Source organism: Mycetomoellerius zeteki, unplaced genomic scaffold (genome assembly GCF_001594055.1).
Source record: "Mycetomoellerius zeteki isolate Tzet28-1 unplaced genomic scaffold, Tzet1.0 scaffold94, whole genome shotgun sequence".
Classification (NCBI taxonomy): Eukaryota; Metazoa; Arthropoda; class Insecta; order Hymenoptera; family Formicidae; genus Mycetomoellerius; species Mycetomoellerius zeteki.
Genome location: NW_017257979.1, coordinates 184537 through 205667, shown reverse-complemented (window position 1 = coordinate 205667; position 21131 = coordinate 184537). Strand labels below are relative to the sequence as shown.

At 35.7% G+C, this 21131-nt stretch overlaps 1 protein-coding gene across 1 annotated transcript in view; it reads left to right on the top strand.

Annotated features, from left to right (window-relative positions):
* Nucleotides 1-21131, top strand: part of LOC108730581 (synaptogenesis protein syg-2) — a 95229-nt gene that overhangs the window by 31877 nt on the left and 42221 nt on the right. Inside the window, exons 3-5 of the mRNA XM_018460357.1 lie at nucleotides 2488-2696; nucleotides 7762-7872; nucleotides 10051-10257. Of these exons, the coding sequence (XP_018315859.1) occupies nucleotides 2488-2696; nucleotides 7762-7872; nucleotides 10051-10257 (527 nt within the window). The remainder of the gene's footprint in view (nucleotides 1-2487; nucleotides 2697-7761; nucleotides 7873-10050; nucleotides 10258-21131) is intronic.

Below are 21131 nucleotides of genomic sequence, written 5' to 3'. Positions count from 1 at the left end.
ATCAGAGGGGAAAGTCTGATATATTCAACGCCAATATACCTAAAACCGTTGTTTAGATAAGTACTTTTGACAAATTCAAGGGTAATATGCGCTATCCCTTGGCTCGCTTACACGCCCTTACAGTGCAGCGCTCCGTAACTTTCGAACGACGTGCTACGTGCGATGCAATTTGCAAGCACGGCGGCGCGGCGTACCGAGCTGTATAAGTAATCGTTTCGGCTGGTCTATCCTCAACAGACTGTTGTTTGGATCCTCTCGATCCCGACGTTGCGATCATGTGCGGGAGCAGGCAGTTTCTCGTTCTCATCGCCGCACCCGCGCCGGTTCGCGCACATTGCGTAGTGCCAACTTTCTCGTTTCGGTTAACTTTCATCTATCGCTTCTCCGCCCACCAAAGTGTGAGCGTGCCGAATGTGCGCACTGTGTAAACACGCACATACACGTGTTACGTCGCATACGTGTTTTGATGCAACTAGCGGGGAAACGCGCGTCGCGAAGTACCAGCGGCGCGGCAACGGGGAGAAGAGGAGGAGGAAGTCGTTGTTCGGTCCTTCGGTCCAGCATATGGATGCGGGCATGCAATCGTGCGTGGCGCGGGTATACGCTTCGCCAGCTGCCGGGTGTACCGGCTCCGGTAATACACCGGAGGAATGTACACCCGTCGGCACCCTCCACCGCATCCATCCCCGCTGATGCTCTAACCGCGCCGCACAGCCCTTCGCGACTATTCTCTCCCCTGGCCTGCCTAGCCAACCCGCCTCTCGCCCTCTTGGACCGTTCCATCCGTTCCAACTCTACGCGCGGCCAAATCTGGTAACAGACGAGGCACTCGTGGTATTTCCACAAATTCGATGCTTACCCGATGTCTCGGGAGCGAGGTATGCGAAGGAGGAATCGCACTGCGGGGCGATCTGCGGTGAAACGTTGGGACGGCTGCAAGCGCAACTTCCTTATAGAAACGATCATCTGATTGTGAGTAAGGAGAACGACCGGCTGGCCGATACATTCTTAATTAACACCTCGAATAAGACTCATGATTTTTTATACGTCGTTTTATACGTAGACGGCAAAATTCAAATGTGGAATTATTCCTATTCAGCTAGTATTTATTTCTCAAAAAAATAAAATAAAATAAAAATGATATAAAAAATATAGGATAAAGATTTAAAATGTTTAATGGATTCCGACAATATTTGGACACATATATGATAACTTTACAATTTATCGCGTGTGTCTTTATCATAAAATTATAAGATTATATAAAAAAATATTTGAATTGAATTTGTTACTGATATTATCTCGTGCGATAGAAATAATATAATAGAATTTACATAACAGAGAGACGGAACTTTTGTATTCAATTAAATATATTACAGCTTTTTAGTGTTAGCCATAAAGTTAAAATAATTTTAAATGCGAAATTTATCTCACAAAAGCGGGCTCATATCGTATTAAATTAATTAGTGAAATTATGTTGTTTCTACTATGTCATATGTGTGTCCTTTATTATCCAACTTCGTCGTTTACCATCAAATATGCGCGAGGCGTTCACTGCATTAAAGAGTGGAGAGTTAACGAAATTCTCTTCCCGTCGCGACATTAGTTCTGAAGTTTCACATTTGTTTCACTTTATTTTTCATCGTGATCCGCGTTACTCTCGACGCGGAATAACAAAAAACATAAAGCAACATATGGCACAGTCATGTCCGAGCACGAGTTATTCGTATATATGCGATTTTCGCTTATATACGAGATCGTACCGCGAACACAATGCGCTTTCTCCAGATTATAAGATTCTCGATAAAATTTTGTCTTAATCCTATAATAAAAAACGCGAAAGAAATCAAGTCTGAAACAAAAATAATCCATTTAAATGGAATGTTCTTAATAATATAGGATGTAGATTTAATCTTCTCCGTTGGCAATGTGAAATTTTCATCCTTCATCCATAATTAGACTTGTCGATATCGAATGCTATAAATATGTTCATCAATTCAAAAACTATTTATATTCATCCTCTGAATAAATAAGTATTATATCAAATATATAGAATAATGATAGAATAAAGATAGATTTTTTATTCTGATTAATCTAATTCAATACGATGTAATGCTTATCGCTGCGCTTGTTCTTAGCGCGAGACACTACCGTATCTCTCAGTTAATTCAAGATGAATATAAATATTTTTTTATGAATATAAATATTCTTTTATGAATGAATATATTCATAGTCCATATTTCTATTCGATATCGACAAGTTTGTTCGCAATCTAGGTCTTCAAACTTCAGTGCAGATTTTTATATTGTTCCGACCATATAGAAATTTGAGAAATTCTTACATACTTAAGAAAGCTTTAATAATGAGTTTTTACTGTATAGAAGTTGGATTGCATTGTATTTACTTATTTTTTACATTCTTTGTCACAACTTTTACATTCTTTATAACAAGAGAGAAATATGAAATAAACAAAAGAAATATCTGTTTCAGTTATGATCTGCGTGGCAAGCACTCGGAAAAACCGTTGCATTGGCAAGATAAAGAATATCTTGGCGATCGGGCATTATTCAGGACGACAACGGAGCCCGCAACTTTGAGCGTTAACCACGTACAGGAGCAGGACGAAGGCGAATTCAGGTGCCGAGTGGATTTCACCACAAATCCGACTAGAAATTCCAGAATTCAATTGACGGTGATAGGTTCGTATCTTATTTAATAGCACGTAAACATATCAAATATGTATCCACAAAATTTTTACATTAAAAGATATACACATAAAATAATGTGGTACAATAATGTTATTCATTTTTATTTCCGAATTTTGACCAACATGAAGGAAGACTGAGGAATGCGATGTAAAAACAAGCCGAAAAGAATTAATGGATTTACAAAATTTACAATTAAATCGTATAAATTAAATTTATTGATTAATTTGATTCTTTTAGCAATTATGAAAATATTTAATCCTAATTATTTTAACATAATTCATATTATATGCTCGAAATCATCATTTATTTTGTACTTGATCATCGAAACTTTTATCGCGCTTCAATGTTCACTTTTACGCCAGCATGTCATTGATTCAACCGTCGTGCGCAGAGCACCGTGTCAATACTTTAGATAGCTCGACATGAATCGATTAGTGCGAATGATCGCACGAATAAATTGCATTTCATGTATTAATATAATTTTGTTTAATATTTTAAAATAGATTTGTGTAGTTAATAATGAATAACTTCATATCCGAGTTCATATCGCGATTATTAAAATGATACTCTCGTTATTACCAACAAAGTTGTAATTTATCGATCGTTGCAATAGAACTTTTGATACAATTCTATTATGCCACCACTCGTGAAAATTTATACTCAGCAGAAAACAATGTGCAAGCAAATTCCGCCAGTAAGTTCACATAGTTAGAATAGTTGAGCACGCAATCCTCGTTGGCTGCCTCGCGTTTTTTGTACTATATCATTTTTATTTCTTAACTTTCCATATATTAAGTTAAATCAATTATTATTATACCAGACTTTTGAGAATTAAGTTTCATTGCGCCTCCTCCATGCAATTAACGAGCGTTATATAATTCATACACATATTTTATCTGACAACTTTTCGATATCGCGTCGCTCTATTCTAATCCGACACTTGTGAAAGAATAATTTCTGAGTTTTAATTTTTATTGAATTCTTTAATTTTATGAGGACAGTATCGAATTATTTTCTCGTAAAACTATTGACGATTTATCACGTGACTCTTACGTAATACCATTGCTCCTACTTAATATGTCGTTAATTTAACTAAACAATGGAATTGAACAATTTAATTAAAGAAAATGTATTAAATTTGATTAAAAAATTTAGTTGATTATTTACTAAATATGTGCATACGTTAATATAAATATTGTTCACTTTAAAACCAATCACAAAAATTGGATTGATTCATATTTTGACACACATGGAAGTTAAAAATAACAAGATGGTTAACTCAAGAGATCGGGTTATCTTTGCTCCTTTGATATTTAAGATATTAAGTGAAACATTGAAGAAGATATTTTTTTATTCCATAAAACAACATCGCGGCGCCTTTTTAATATTATCACTTACGTTTCTTTTTCCCCCTTTCTCATAGCCGTTGTCGCAACATTTATTTGTTACAAAGAACGTTTGATCTCCGTTTAAAGCGTCCACTGTACAATTCGAGAAACTTAATGTATCTTGGAAAGAAAAGACACGAAATTTTTACAAAACCGACCTTCACCTCAGAATTGGACATTTCTTTCGGCAAAGGGCACTTCTCCGTGCAAAGCGTACTTTCCTAGGAAAAGGACTTTGTTACATGATTCCTCAATTTACTGGATGTTCGTTTCACGATGGTAACTCTTCGGAAAAACTACTAGTGCGGTCAGTCCCTGGAGGAATCTTACTATTACATTAACAGATAAAACCTTCTTTGTACAATACGAAATTGTCGAGACAATATCAGGTCACAATAAATTAAATATTAAATTTTTGTTAAGATTTAAGACTCTAGCAATGCATATATATATATATACAATTGTATATTGTTATATATATTCTATACATTTATAATATATATATGTACATATACATACATATACTGTGCTCCGACAACAGATATTTTACGTGTAAAAAAATTATTTAATTAATAAAATGCTCGAGGCAACTTTTTCCAAAAAGACATTCAAGATAAAAGATTTACAAAGAAACGACAAGCATCGAGAAATTGGGCGTTGTATTTTTAGTTGAATGTCGAATTTCAACACTGAAAATTGTGTGAAAAGAACTTATCCTTTGGAGCAACGTAGAGTAATTGCAGTTACATGTCTCCGCGGTTGCTCATTCCGGAGCAGAAACACACCTTTAGATTTTCGAAACATTCACATTTTGCGAATAATACGTTCTAACAATTCCTGTTCTCCCCGTATCATGTACCGAAAATTATGATTTGTGAAGATACATCAGATTCCGCCAATGTGAAATTTAGGTGCTACAAATTAACCCATTAGATTCCAGCATGTCATTTGTCATGTGAAAATGTTCATTGGAAGTATCCCGTTCTTCCACGAAGTTCGTGAACAAATAGAGAAATAGTGCGTTACAAAACTATTCCTCACGCTTCACAGAAATTAATAAAATGCATGATATTTTTTCATAAAACATTTATAATGAAAAATTTATATATATTAATTTATTAAAAATTAATTTACAATCCTTATACTGTAAACGAAATTTAAAAGTGCAAGTATAATTTTTATATAAAAATCTTATGTCTTTATAGTCAAGCCACGTGACATTTTATCCTCAACTTTTATTTATTTATGGGTAAAGTTTTTATTCGAAAATATTACAAGTTAAGTTGATTATTATTGTAATTTTCGCAAATGTGTAACTTTCTGTCTTGGCAGCTTTATGTTGAATGATTGATGCATTGTCAAAGACTTTTTGATTCCTAGCTTCCCCAACGACCGAAAGGCTGCTCATATAGAGCTTACCGTGGATTATGTTAGATCATTCGATATTATAATGCTGCATTAAGTTAAAAGCGTGCAAACACAGCTCTGTTTATTATATTTTCGCGTAATCAATTATCCAGTCGTTATCTGGTGCAATCCGCGTCGCTTGCAAAATGCGAGAGTTCAAGTACCTCGCCAGCACGCGTTTTGATAATTTAGTTTGCATACGTTTCGAGTGGTTGCCATATGTTAAGCTGATATTTGGTAGGTATTAAAAGAGAAAAAGGAAGAGAGAGAAGGAAAAAGAGAGAGATTGCCATTAATACCGAAGGATCCGCTAATATATCGATTACGCCACTCGATACAAAACATAGAGGGTGCGATGTAATCCTATTTTCAGAGGTGCTTGGTCGTTATTTCCGGATGATATCGAGTAACGTTTTCACGTTAGGACTTTCTCACTTACACGATATCGTGACCGACGGCTTAACTTCTCGTATCCGTGTTAATCCAGTTTATTTCCCACTCGATTCACCAGGTTCAATTTGTCCAGCGGATGCGTCCGTGAGAATAATTATAAGAGAGAACTAATGAACTTTAGATCGATGGACGAGTTGTGTAAGGCCATTACAATCTCTAAGGCCATGTCCTTAATTATATGTAATAATTACAGTAAAACACGAGTATTACGTAATGACATATCACATAAGATGATTATGTATTCCACATGTCAACTAGATAATAAAATTCAATCACTTACAAAATGCTTACAAATACAAATTTTTAGAGTTTTAATAATAATTGAAATTGTTAAAAGTATAAAGGATTAAAAGGTATTACGAAATCAGGTCGGGTTAATATCGATTCATTCAAAGCTCCGTTCGCCATCGTGAATTTTCATAGGGCAACCCTATTTCCTTTGGACGGACATCCGACATCCCGACCGCGACTGCAGCCTATTCTCGAAGCAATACGCTCGCCACTCACCTTCTGACGTTCCGACACGCCGCTATTTCCGATATTCAATTGCCAGCGTTTACACGCCACGATAGACCGACCCTTCCACCCATCCGCATGTCGGAACGAACTATACACCGACCGGGGGATTCCCGCGTGACCCTCCCTTTACGTGCCCTTTTGATACCTCGTGGAGCATTGTTTCCTTGCACGCAAAATGGTTTATTGCGCGCGGTAGGTGTACGAATTACCGACATAATAAGAGGTTGCGCGGTATCGCGGAAGGATCGTAGCTGATATCAATCCAATTACGAAGAGCGTTCTTCTCGTTTGTATTGCAAAATTTCAAATAGCCGATAAAATAGCGTTAGAAATTCATAGTTAATTAACGTATAATATTAATACATTCGTGATATACGGGACGGGACGTAACGGAGAAGACGCCGGTCTTGTTCTGCATCTTCTACCTTGCGGTACCGAAGCGAAATTTTCGCTAAACTGCTATCCGGATCGCGCCTTCGTGCTGGCTGGCTCACTCGTCCGCATGACTTTCCAGCGGTTACCTGTAACACCTGTACACCTGCTTGTTCGACTATTCGTGCGGTACTCGTGGCATGAGTATCGTGAATTACTCCTCCCCGGACGCCACTGACTTACATGGAAAGTTTCCTATCTGTGCTTAAATAGCTCGTAGCGGTGTCAGAGGCGGTCAAACTCGAAACCGCTCGAACGATTGGTTGCACCAAGCAGGTTGTATTTCTCAACTGGAAAGCGTTGCTATATAACTGGTAAAAACGGCCAAATTTCAAAATAACGCGAACGATATTTTTTACATGGGTACTTTTTCATCGCGATGAATTTGCAATGAGAAACTAACTCACGAAATGAAAGTATAATTCGGTTTGTTAAGTTTTTTTCGTCAGTTATAATTACGATGCTATGTAATGCATGGTCGATAGACAATATTGCAGAAAGATAATCTTTAAATTCTAAATTGGTGTATACGAAATAATGATTTTATGGAACCGCATATATTTGGAATGCACCAGGTTTTATACAGTGTGTTGCTAAATGAAATTATTTCATTATTTAAATTATTTTATTCTGAAATAAAATTATTCATTTTCTGTTGCACTTCTTTAAATATTGATCCAAAATCATTAATTATTATTTATTAATTTATTATTAAATAAAATTATCTATAATTTCTCTTCACATTTTTTAAGTACCGATCTAAAGTAATTACTTTGCTCTTCTTAAGCGATCAGAGTACTTGCACTCATCACGACAGACTTGATATTTTACCTATCTTTTTTCTCTTGCTGTTACAGTACCGCCACAGAAACCGAACATTATCGACGAACGCGGTAAAACCGTCCCAGCGGTGGCAGGCCCTTACGAAGAAGGTGGTGACATGAGACTGCAGTGCCTCGTCTCTGGGGGTAAGTCCTACTTTCTATAATGAGAGCCAGGTCGAATGAAAATACTCTGGGTATTCTCTTTCCTGCAGGCTGCCCCCGTAAATACTGCGAAAGAGCCGGTAGAATAATTGGTGTGACTGGTGGGAATGGACTCTTTTCTACTCGTTTTCTCGTTCTTGCATGTAAAACAGCCGCGATCTCATTCATCTCGTATACCGCGGAATCGTGTTATTCTTAGTTATAGCGTCTAATTAAAACTTCACACGACCGCATTCTGATATTACAGATAAAGAACATTTCTCGGAGTTCCGACAGTGCGCGAGAATTTCTAAAAATTTCAAGCTCAGCTTGTGTTTCAACGATGCACTTTTTACCGCGTATCCTGTACTCTTTAAGCTCTGCGCATAGTGAAAGAAATATTAAGAAATAAATATTAAAAATGTTAGATTAAAGATTAAATATTATATTAGAATTACATATATTACAAATAAAAATAAAAATAAAAATAGAAAATAAATATAGAAACGTACAAATAAGAAATTTATACAAATAATACAAATAAGATATAAATATATTTTATTTGTATTCATTATGAATTATATGTTTAATCTCTATTCCTAATTTTTTTATTTCTAATATTTAATATTTGTTCTTATTATGTCTTACTCTTCAAATCTCTTCAGCAGTTATTGTAACAGCTCGATTACACATAACGTCGTTTCGCATGAAAATATATCTGAATCCCTATCAAAGAGAATGAATAAATATGACTTTATTATTACTGTGTAGATTTTCTGAATCGCTATTTATCCTTTGCGTGCGTTATCTTCATGTAAATACGGAATTAAAAGGGTACCGTGGCCCAGATCGTTAAACGCTTCGACAAAACGTCAAGTGCTTTAATGGCGGTGCATGTATTCGTTTGGCGCTCCCCTTTATTCTATTACATTTTAATATCCGGGCGTGCGCGAACGCGCGTTGCTGTGTCGGCAAGGCGAAGGCAATAACGATAATAAATTTATTTTTATTACTCCACTGCCTACAATTCCATTCTACAACCCCCGCGCAACCAACCTCCGTCCTCCGCTGCTGCGCGTGTTTTTCTGCTTGTCCCTCCCAAACGAAAATAGGTCCGGTAAAAAATAATGAGGTCGCTCCGGTACAAGCTAGACCGCCCCTCCGACTCGCCGTCTCCCTTTAACGGGATATTCACCCTCGAGGGATTATCCGCACGCAACGACCATTATGAATTATGAATTAACGCGCACCGCGCAGCCTACACCGATGTGGGCGGTCAAAAGGGGACGAATGTACGTATATGCACAGAACTTAGCAAACTCTCGCGAAAAAGTAGTAAGACAGAAAGGGATACGTACGATACATTGTGTATTGGATAGCATGGGTGATATGTCAATGCCATTGTAACGGATATGGTTTTCTTAAAGAAAGCAGTAATTCCAAAATTCATATATTCTTGAGAAATTTTGTAACAAGCCAAATGACAAAATATTGCACTTAATAAAATTTTCAATATGTTATCTCTTAAAAAATATCATGCTAGACATACGTAATATATTTTGTTGGATTTCATACCACTTCAATGTTTTCCAATAATCCAATATTTAGGAAGCACATATTAATTGATACTTAAAATAGGGAAACTTAAAGGCATTGTAAATAATTTGATTTTATTTGTCTAATTGTTCGTTTAGAGTTTAGATTGCAAACAGAAAAGAATAGCATTTTAAATACGCATATATCTTTAATTGGGATTATCATTAATGTTATTATTATTATCACTGATGCAGAAAAATGAAGAAAATTAAAGATAAAAATACAAATTCTTTAATACATGAATATATTTCAACTTAATATCTCTTCTTATTAAGTTGATATAGACACTGTAACACAATTGAGTAAATCATATATTATATATAAATTTAGTGCCTTTTTGCTGATTTGTTGCCTTATTCGCGATTTTATTGCTTTAACCAAGAAATATAAACTGAAATTATCTCAGTTACTATTTTCATCAAATCGATTAAAGTAATAAAATTGCAAATATGACAAAAAATTAGTTACAAAAAAAGCACAAAATTGATATGTATGTTGTATTCAATTGTGCTTCAGTGGCTGTGCTAACTTAATAACATTCTTATTTTTGACGAAGCTAATAAATTTTATGGTATTTATTTCCAGGTCGCCCCGAGCCTAAAGTGAGATGGTGGCGCGGAGAAACGCTTTTAGATTCTAAGGATGAACCAGGCGAATTTCCTGCTCTTCGTAGAAACACCTTGGTGGTCAGAGAATTGTCAAGAGCAGATCTTCATGCGGTGTTCGATTGTCAAGCATCCAACAACAATATCAGTCAACCCGTATCGACGTCGGTAGCGATTGAAATGCATCGTAAGTGTATCATTTATAGAGTATCGCATAGAGTTTTCACAACAGCGTAGTTGCTTTTAATTTTTTTTAAATAAATTGAGGCTAAAGCACACACACCACACACAAAACACTGTAAATGCCACTTTTTAATTTTTTAGGAAAAAGGAAAAGCTTATATTTTGAAAACTGTCACTTCGAATATTCTACAAAAAAAATACTAAACATAAAAATATGAGCAATCAGTCTACAAAAATATTTAATTAAGAGTAATTCTAATTTTTAAAAAATTTCGTGTTAAAATTTCAAAACGTTGCAAGTAAAAATGCAAGTCAAAAGTTGTAAATCTATAAGTAAAAACATCAATTACACATTTAGACTTATAATATTTTGAATTGCATCACCCATTTTTCTCCGTTTTTAGCAGCAGCACTGTCCATATCAAATATTAATATATGATATAACATATAAGTATTTACAATCCATTTATACAACAAAATATAATATATTTTCACAATTTTAGCATTTACAACGTTTTGCCGTAGCATGCCTCAATTAAGAACCAATATTGTCTCATTGTTAGTGGCATTTTGATGAAACTTTTTTAATTTTTCGCGTGACTTTTCCCAATTAAACATGAGTATAAATAATAACGCGTAAATATAAAGAAATTGCATTCGTATTATTAACTTATAAAATATTATGAATAAGCAGGTCGGCCGTTTTTTTACGCGCAAAGCTTAAAGAACGGCAGATAGTTGAAACTCATGGAGTTTCGTAGTTTCGTTGTTGGACCGTAGTTACAAAGTGTAACACCGCCTGCGGTCTCTCAGGAGGATAAATCCAAAGGGTACAATCGATCCGCCTAGCCGTACCCACCGCTTTCCTCTGTGAATCGGCGCAAAAGGAATGCATTTGCGAATCGGGCCAAAGGGAAAATCTGCGTTGTCGAGTAAACGAAGCTGAATACCGGAACGGGAAAGTATTTAACCCAGAGCCTCGGCTCGACTCTACAACCCCGTTTATCTTATGCTCCCGATTTCTTCTTTCTCTTATCGGTTTCGACGTCTTCCAGTTTAGGTCATGAGAAAGAATTTGCGGGGCAATATTAAAATCCGACAGACGACAAAGGTAGTTGACTTAATTTTTACATAATGGTCAATGTTTATTTTCTTGTATTTTTTCCTACAGATTTTAATACCTTTATGATCGTATAAAGTATGCAATTGTTGCGAATTCGATATTATTTTGAGTTCATATACCATATATGAACTATATATTACACGGAAAGAACGATTGTGCTAAAGTATTTAAAAATTCATCTACAGATCTGAAAATAATTCTTTTTGCACCATCAAAATAATTATGCAGGACGCTTAGAACTGATTGCTCGAATGCAATCAGTTAGAACTTTTTTACAATATTTTTTGTCATCAATGTTTAAGCGTTGTATATAATTATTTGGCGAACCAACAAAATTATTTTCAAATCTGTATCTAAATTTTTAGATATTTCAGCAAAGCCGTTCTTTTCATGTACACACACAAAAGTACACGAATACATGTATTTTGTATGAGATTGATTTAAATAGACTGTGAGTCATTCTCAGATTTAATATGTGTATACTACTACGTGCAATCAATCCGTTGACCGAATAATGAGTCATGCATTATATTACCAACATTTATATAACAAATACTTCGATTTTGTCGAAATAGTCGATCCAAACAAAACCGCTCGGCACAATTTGTCTGGAAGTTACTCGAGACGGGTGAAACGTCTTCCAATGAGATGTAGCTAGAGCAAAGAACAAGAGAGAGATGCTCAGAAGGTGCAAAGAAGTGCGATAGCGGATAGGAAAAGTAAGGCGAAATAGAATCGAAGGGGATGATGCACCGAGGAGAGAGTCGAAACGCATAATGTTCCCCGATGGGAGCCCAGGAAAGCGACGACGGGTTGTGAGCTCGATTCCGGAAGCTCTCGGATTTTTATTAAATTCCAAGGAGAAAGAGGGGCTTCGGGGCATCGGAGGTCGCGCGGAAAGTCATCGCGGTTTCTTTCACTTTACCTCGTTTTCGTCGTGAAGCGACGAGCCGCTCCTAAAAGTAGCTCACCCCATTTCGCTGATGCTCATCGACAATGTCGTAGCCTTATTATCTTCTCAGAATTGGATATTCCTTCCGCTTCTCACGATATTTCAACCTTGGCGAAGAGCTACTAACGCGTTCACAAAGAGAATTAATGGTTTTTCAGTAGAAAAAAAGCTTTCCCTCGCATCGAAGATGAACGAATATAAAAAAATGTGTATCGTTGCACCGCAGAATTTTTTTCATGCACACTGAGAGAAAAGTGTTTGATATTTGTCTAGTATTGCATAGTAAAATAATGGTAGAAACTCCAGTTTTATCGTTAATACTATTATAATTAATAATTATTATATTTATACACGGAGAAAACGATTTTGCTGAAGTAGTTCTATATACAATAAAAAAAAACAAACGTTCGATTTATAGTTATTTTCGAAACAAACTACATATTTTTTATATATAAATAAATTTATTATTGCAGTAATAAAAAATAGATTCTAACATAATTATTTCACAATACAATTGTATAATTAGAAATACCAAACATTTTTTCCTCAGTATATAATTTCATAATTGGCGAGGAAAACTCTTGTCTGTCGCAGGAACAATCAACAGAATGTAAATTTTTCGAAAAACCTTAAATATATGTTTAGAAACGCAGAAAACAAAGGCGGAATAATCACCAAAGTATGAACTCTCTCTAAATTTATCTTTCACATAACACATAAAATTTTTAACGAAAGCTTAAGCGACGACGCGAGCTTAAGCGAAATATTAGCGGTGACGTGCATTCACGCATGCACGCCATATATGATGAGGATGGTAATAAAAACGTCGATGGGCGCTTTTTAGCAAAGTGATAATACGTGCTTTTTCCTACAGAAAAAAAAAAAGAAAAAGAAACACGATTTTCATCGAGGAATTTACGAGAGTTGAAGTCGAATGTCGACGGACGTCTACTACGTTCGGGAAATTATCGAAAATCCATCCTTCTTTTTGCTCCACGGCGAGAAGCGAACGGATCCTTTTTATTGGACGCGTGTATTTAACTGCGCATCGACAACGTGTGAATAGACGATGAACAAAAGCGAGCGATTTTTACGCATGCAGCGAACGATTTCGTGGCAAATGCTGTAAGCACGCGCCAATTATCATTTTCGCGTTTATGGACAAGCATTCAGAAACCGCGAACGCCGGACGGTCGTCCAATTAAACTCGGGAGAGACCCAATTTTCGTGTGTACGTGTGCGTCGGCAATTCGACGTCGCTAAAATATTCGAGTAATGGCGCGTTAGTGATGCGATCCATTGTGGACACTGCGTCTTTCGCGCAATGATATCCCATGCGAATCTTTATCGTCCACTGTTGGCAGTGTACCAAACAACCGTCTGTATATCGCCCGACGTTCTCGTGGTAAATAAGCGACGAACGTGCGACAAGCCCGGCATGATCGATAAGGCGTCAAGCGGTTTTTCTCTCCTTTTTCTTTTTTCTTTCCTTTTTATTTTACTGTGCATCGCATTCACTGTATTCTGTTTCATTTTACTTTATCCCCATTTTACTTTTATTGTTGTACATATTCTTTTCCATTTAATCTTTAGATCTTGCGCAATTTACTTATCATTTGTCATACTTAACTTTTTCTTAATTTTAATTTATTTTATGCCTTCTTAGAGAACTTGTCCTATTTCTAATAAATGCTTCCTCTTTCTCTCTCTAGTCGTATATTACTTTTCTTTTTTCTATAATCTTATTATTTTAAGGAACATACTTTTTGTGTAATACATTGTGTAATATGGTTTAATTAATATAAATTAATAAAAGTGTTGAGAAAGGCTACGAACCATAAGAAAATAATATTTAAATAAAAGACATAATATAATTAATAAGAACTAAATAAAAAATAATACAGAGATCAGGCCCGTTGAATTTCAAGATAGAGATATAACATTATTTTGCGCCATAACATTATTCTGTCCGGTTGCGTATTGCAAACGCGATCGATGAGTACTCATGAATCCGCATCGTTGAACGTCACTGCAATTGTTACATACCATGTTTTAGTGGTGATTACAATAAATCGCGTACGAGCACTTCGCTTTTTCCCGGAGTCGCTTTTATCGCATCTCTCGTCCCACTCCCTTTCCTCTTTTCGGCATAAAAGCTCGACGCACGCCCGTATCTTTTGCCGTATATCCGTCATGACCGAGTGATGCATACTTCTCGTAAAAATATAAAGGCATGATGATAAAAACGCGAGGGCGTGAGAGCGCTTTTAGTGAAGTGCGCGCCTTATAGTCCCCGTGCATAATTACGAGCTCTTATCATAAGCCGTCTAAAAGTTGGCAAATTAAAGCGGATTTTGTATTCAATTATTTTTAATTGGGCGAGAAAGTTGCAACTAGCCCAAGCTGCGACGGAAAAAACACCGATGCACGGAGGCAGAGAAATTACATCCCGCGCGCCGTGCCGGGCCATTAAACGAAAAACGGCAACCTCACGCTTATCGATATCGAGGGAATCGCACTAAGGAGTTTCATACCGGACTTTCAGATGATATAATTCGCGATTATATTTAGCGGAATTATGAAAAAGCAGGAAGCGTCAGCCTCCGTTTCAGAGTTCAAAATTGGTGTGATTTTGGTTCTCGTGTAATTCGTCGAAACGTAACGCAACGACTTGGATATTCACACAACCAAATATGATTATTAACTCCTTATCTTATATGGTCCCTCCTTATCTATAATATGGAGCAAGTGGTACGATTATAAGCCAAACGTAGTAAACACGATTCAGAATCGTGATTGTCTCGACGTGCGAATGACTTTATCCCTAATTATGGTATACGCGATCACAAATTAAATCATAAGGCAAAGGATTAACATAACAATTTTGATGTCAAGAATATTTTCCGCTTTACCCTTCGGAATTAACAGTGGGTCTATTGAATCCATTCAATATAAATATATAATATTTGTCAAAAATGTCAAATTATTCAGTTTTCTTTATGCCATATGTGCATATTTGGATTATTTTTATTAAAATATACATATCGCACAATCACAATTCTCAATATACTTTCTTTAAAATTCTTTCAAATTATTTGCGGATTTAATATTCATTAAGGACTACTTAATATCTATTAAAGACTGTCGCATATGTAATTTGTATAATATTTTATCACTCAATAAATTTCGCATGAGAGAGAGAGAATTTAATAATGATTTTTTTGGTAAAAAAAAAGTTTCAGAATACAAAAGAATTCAAAATACATAAGTTAATATAACTTACTTATTAGAATATCTTTATAATATTTATTGATACATTTTTCGTAGCATTTCCTTTAAACTCTTCAAAAAATGCTTCATTAAAGTAATATTCGTATTATGCATTTAGAATTAACTGATATTTACCAATGACACATATGCGAATAATGAATTTAACGAGGAATTTAATGGATGAATGGAATTATGTTTTTCAGGATTAAATATTTCCACTAATTAGTTTTACAATTAGCCCATTCATTTCGGTTCATCGAGGCAATAGATTAATGAAATATTATATTTATTTATAATGCATTTTGAAACTTATAACTTGAATTATTAGCATTTCGCAAATATGATAAAAATATAATTCATATAACAGTTTGTAGATATAAATGATGGAAAACATTGTACATGCATTCTTGTTATTCAAAATCAAAATTTTTATATTATAACGAGAATGAAACTTTTAATTACTTTGGTTTTTCCGATATTTTTATACCATATATTTCTGATATAATTTTCATAAATATATTGTTTTAAATTAAGAAATAATTTAACTCACCAGTACGATGCGCAGCAGCGGAGTTGTAGTGTACAACAGCAATCTGTAACACACAATTTATCCAAATTAAAACAATGTCCAAACCAATAAAAATTTTTAAAAGTAATTATTACACGTTTACACGATTACTTTATTCGTCTTTTAATCATTTAATAAAAAAATTTAAAAAACTTTATTGAGATAGAAGTTTTTATAAAATTTAACGAAAATAAGATAAGAAGAATCTCTATAATTTCTATACAAATAATCAAAATTATAAAGCTTGTTTTTATATGTTAAAATATTGTATAGTATGTATGTTAAATATTATAAATATTTTAAGTTTCTCAAAATAATATATAATATAATACTTGTACGTGCATCACAGCAAAAACGTGGATTGTCGCTGGGATAAATGATTAATACTCCGCAAGTAACAAATATAGATAAATAAATAATAAATTACTCACCTATAGTTGCTCCGCCGTTGCCTGATGCCTCCCAGGCTTCCCTCTTTCTCGTTTCTCCGTGGCAGCTTCTTTGTTGCACTAAAGCACTCGCGAAAACTAACTTACGAGCTCGTACGATCACGCATCGATCAGAATATAACAATCGCGCGATACTTCGTACGGCATTCTCAATATTAATCCCGACGCACTTTATAACGAAATAATACCGCGTGAAAGAACGATTCAACAAAACTGAGATTTGCTTACTCATCGGCAGCTCTCCTTTTTTGTTTCTCCGTGATACTTTAATCCGTTACGTTCACACACACGCACACACACATACACTCGCGCAAACGAGGTTATGATCACGCGCACTGATGACCTGCGAATCACGACAATCGCGCGACGCTTTGCACACTCCCGAGGTTAATCATTTCGTAACATCACGATGGATTATCACGAAAGAATCTAACAAAGCTACGTTTCCACTTGGCGATAATTCTGTAAATTAGAGAGCTAGACGTAGCAAACAAACGAACACGGTCGACGCGGGCGGAGCAATGGAGAGAAAAATGCGGGGTTGACCTTGACGCGAACGATGCGCACATAACTTCACACCGTTGCCGCGACGCGACGGTTACCCTTACCTCAACTATATTCAAAAGCAAAAGCGTTGTACGTGATTTTAATTGTAATAATTGATTTACCACCCTCAAATTTGACGAGAATAAATATTCCATTGTAATTTTTATGACTATGACGACTTACAACTACACGGACAGAATTGTCTTAAAATTTATCCTGAAAATATGGCACACAACACACAATTTTTATATAATATTTTAAAGATTTTTATCGTGTACTTCAGTAAAATTAATCAAACTTAATATATATTTTATTGTAGTTTTATTAATAAATGAGAGAAATTTACATTAAAAAAAAAACTTCGAAATGTCTCAGGACTACCAAATATTCAGGATAAACTCTAAGGAAAATCTCTCCGTGTACGTTTACGCAATTGAAGAATGGATTTTACATTTTAAGTTTAATAAATAGAATATGCTCGCGCGCGCGTTTAAGGTTGATTGCTGTTCCGTATTATAATACGAACAAACATGCGAGTTAAAATCGAGGATAAATATCCGCAAAATGTAATATTCGAAAACGTCCGTTGCCTTGCCGACGAGCATCAGATTTCGATCGAACAATCTTGTGAGATGTATTTCAAGACATTGTTCAAATGTTAACGCCGAATTTATTCTACTAACAGGTATCGAAATACAGGATTTGATTATTAATAGTACTTACTAATTAGCGCGTCATGTACCCGAATTTCGAAATCACTCTCGTATCTGCAATGTTCTGTGAGTAACGAAAAATATTGAGCAGTGAACATTGTCGCCATTGTTCGTTCTAATGTCGCGCGGTATAACGTGAACTGAGTTAATATTCAACTAGCAGTACGTTCCAAAATTATACTCATAGTGTCACAAGTCTATAGCTCACGACACGTTCTAGATATTCAATACTACTAGAATTACATTTACTATCAGTACATTTCAAAATATATATTAGAACGCGATAAATTGATAAAAAACATTAATTCTCAATATGATGTTAAGAGATGTATAAATTTAAAATTACAAACTAGAAACAAACAATTATGTTAAAGCGCGATATGAGAGATACTCGAATGCAAGGAGCATATTAAAGAGATAAATATCATACAATTCGTCTTATTTTCTCTGTCCATTTAAATGAATAAATCACAAGAAATATTCGTTTCAACGAACGCTCGTCGCTTACAATAAACTCGCTGATCGCGTTTGTCGTAGGATACTTAATATCGTATAGATTGCGAAAAATCGTCGCGAATTTCTCTCCGTGCTTTTCGCGTCTCAAGGGAAAATGACACGACGCCGAGCGACCGATGCTTGCGTCCTTCCTACTCGCCGCGCGAATGATAACAAGATCGCCGGCGCGCCGCGAACGTTGCGATACCGCTGCGTCACCGAGTTCCGCGTAACAGTGACGTCGCTATTTATTTCACACATTCTGTAACGAACACACATCGAACAATTACCACATGCTGTCGTATGCTTCGCTTTTCGTTTTGTGAATATTAATATCGTCGACCAGTACAACGATCCATTCTGTTCGATTTTAACTAATCTCAAGAATACAATATCAAAGTATTATAAGGGTGACATCGCGGATATTAATAATTATAATAAGCATAGACTGCACATTCCTTGATCTTAAATCAAGATTTTAAAATATCTAACAATTTAACTTATAGATATACATTACATCTAAAAATAATTTTGTTGGACCATCGAAATAATTACGTAAGACGCTCAAACTGGTTGCTAGATTGTCAAAACTTTTGGCAGTACTGCTTATTATGATGTGAGTTTTCTACATAATTATTTGGATGATCCAATAAAATTATTTTCGAATCTAGTTAAATTTTTAAATATATCTCAGCAAAATTGTATAGTATATTAATTATTTTTTTGTCATTTTAATTCCTTGAAATTAACTAATACTTTTTAATTAACATAAATTAAATGATATTAAGTGAAGATCGACCGAAAAGTGTCTCAAATAAGAGAAGAATGCTATTTTCAATCAAAGTGATGCTTATATTAGTAATATACATATTTGAATATACAAATACAATTATCAGTTTTATAGACTTTATACATTCTACAGATTGTATAATCATAAACCTTACAGCGTCAGCAATTGTATTATAAATTTTGGCATTATCTTTGGAGTATTAAATTGTCACATGTCTTCATCCATCCTCGAATTGAACCCGCGCGGCGAGTATCCCCGACAATGTCAAAAATACACGCTAGGCATACACAGTTCGTGCGGTGATGATTTAAACTCGCCGTTGATATGCAAATAAGTCTTGAATTTGGCAAAAAGGAGAAACGTGAACGAAACGAACAAAATTATCCACGCGAGGCCCTTACCCGGTCTATCGGCTTTAATTTCCGTTTTACGTTTCGCCGAATAACGCAGGAAATAAATGCACCAAGTCCACCCGTGCACCTACGGGAGATCGAGGGAGTATACGTATCTTCCAGGTATTATACTCGCGGGCATCACACTCGTATAGGCATTACGCCACTCTACGGGTTTTATTGCCCGGCGTTAAAGCCCGCTCTTTCGCCCGTGAGGCAGAGAACGCGAGAGAGCGGGTTTCTTCCTCGTGCACTTTGAACCCGACGTCTCCGGCGTGTGGCCCCTGCCGTTGGACCGGATCCGACTCATCCCCTTCAGTCGTCGTATACCCGTGGCAAGGGGTGGATGAGGAGAAGACGGGGGAACCGCCTCTCTTGGATTCCGCAAAGGATTAAACCTCATAAATTCCACGGAGCACTCCGTGGAATTATCGGTATGCGGCCTTACGTCCGCCTCTCCGCCGTCTTTTACGAACGACTCGACAAACGAGAGCGATTTCCACGTGACTTTATGCTTTCTATCCCCATTCTTCCTCTATATCTAACCCCCCGCGTGTTCTCTCTATCATCTTCCTCTTATCCCCTGGTTGGCTGGTCGTGCGATTCCTATGGACATACGTTCAAGGTGTTATTTGCATGACTGCGCGCCGGATGGATTGCGAATCGCGGACGAACGAGAAAGTATTCGCTTAACGCCGCGAAGGCTTTCACGACGCGGAGTGGCACGGGAAAATGCAATTTCCTGGTCGCGAAAACTCATCTGGATCTCGCGTTGTTGCAACGCAAGATCTACCAGCGTTCTGTAACAGATTGAATTATGCGCGCTAAATTGATGATAGATTGGGTTTTCTTTGTCCAGCAAGAGAAAATAAATGGGATATTGTGCGATCTGTTCAACAAGATCAAATGAAGAAAAGTGAAAAAAAAAATGTATTTTTTAACTGAGTTTTATAGAAAATGTTGTAAGTGCTTCACAGTTTTTCTAAACTAACATAAAGTAGTCCATATTTCAAAATAAAATCAATTTTTTTTAGGTATAAGAAAAGTAAATCTAATATCCTTCAGTTCTTTTGACTAAATACATGGGAAAAACAGTTTTGCTGAACTTGGCTCAAGTATCTAAAAATTTAGCTAGATACAAATCTAAAAATAATTTGGGTAGATCAAAATAATTATGTAATACGCTCAAGATTGTTACTAGAATGTCAAAGTTTTTGTAGCATTGTTCATGCTTAAGCGATCTACATAAACATTTTGATAGTCTAACAAGATTAACACGTAAAATGCTTATGTGAGCCTCAAAGTAGTTCATACTTGGCTTCTACACTGAAGAGGACACAGATCCAGAGTCGATACGTTTGCGTTTACTTTAACTTTGTTTGGTAAGTACATCCCAGTTGACTGCGAATTATCTATTACGTCATGAATATATAATTTAACGCAGCGATCTGCATCAGAGGCTCACGTAGGTATTTTACTTATGTTACATATATTCTTGAAGCTATTGATATTACTACTTTATTTTATTTCATTCCCACAAAATTATTTTCAAATCTGTATGCAGCTAAATTTTTAGATAC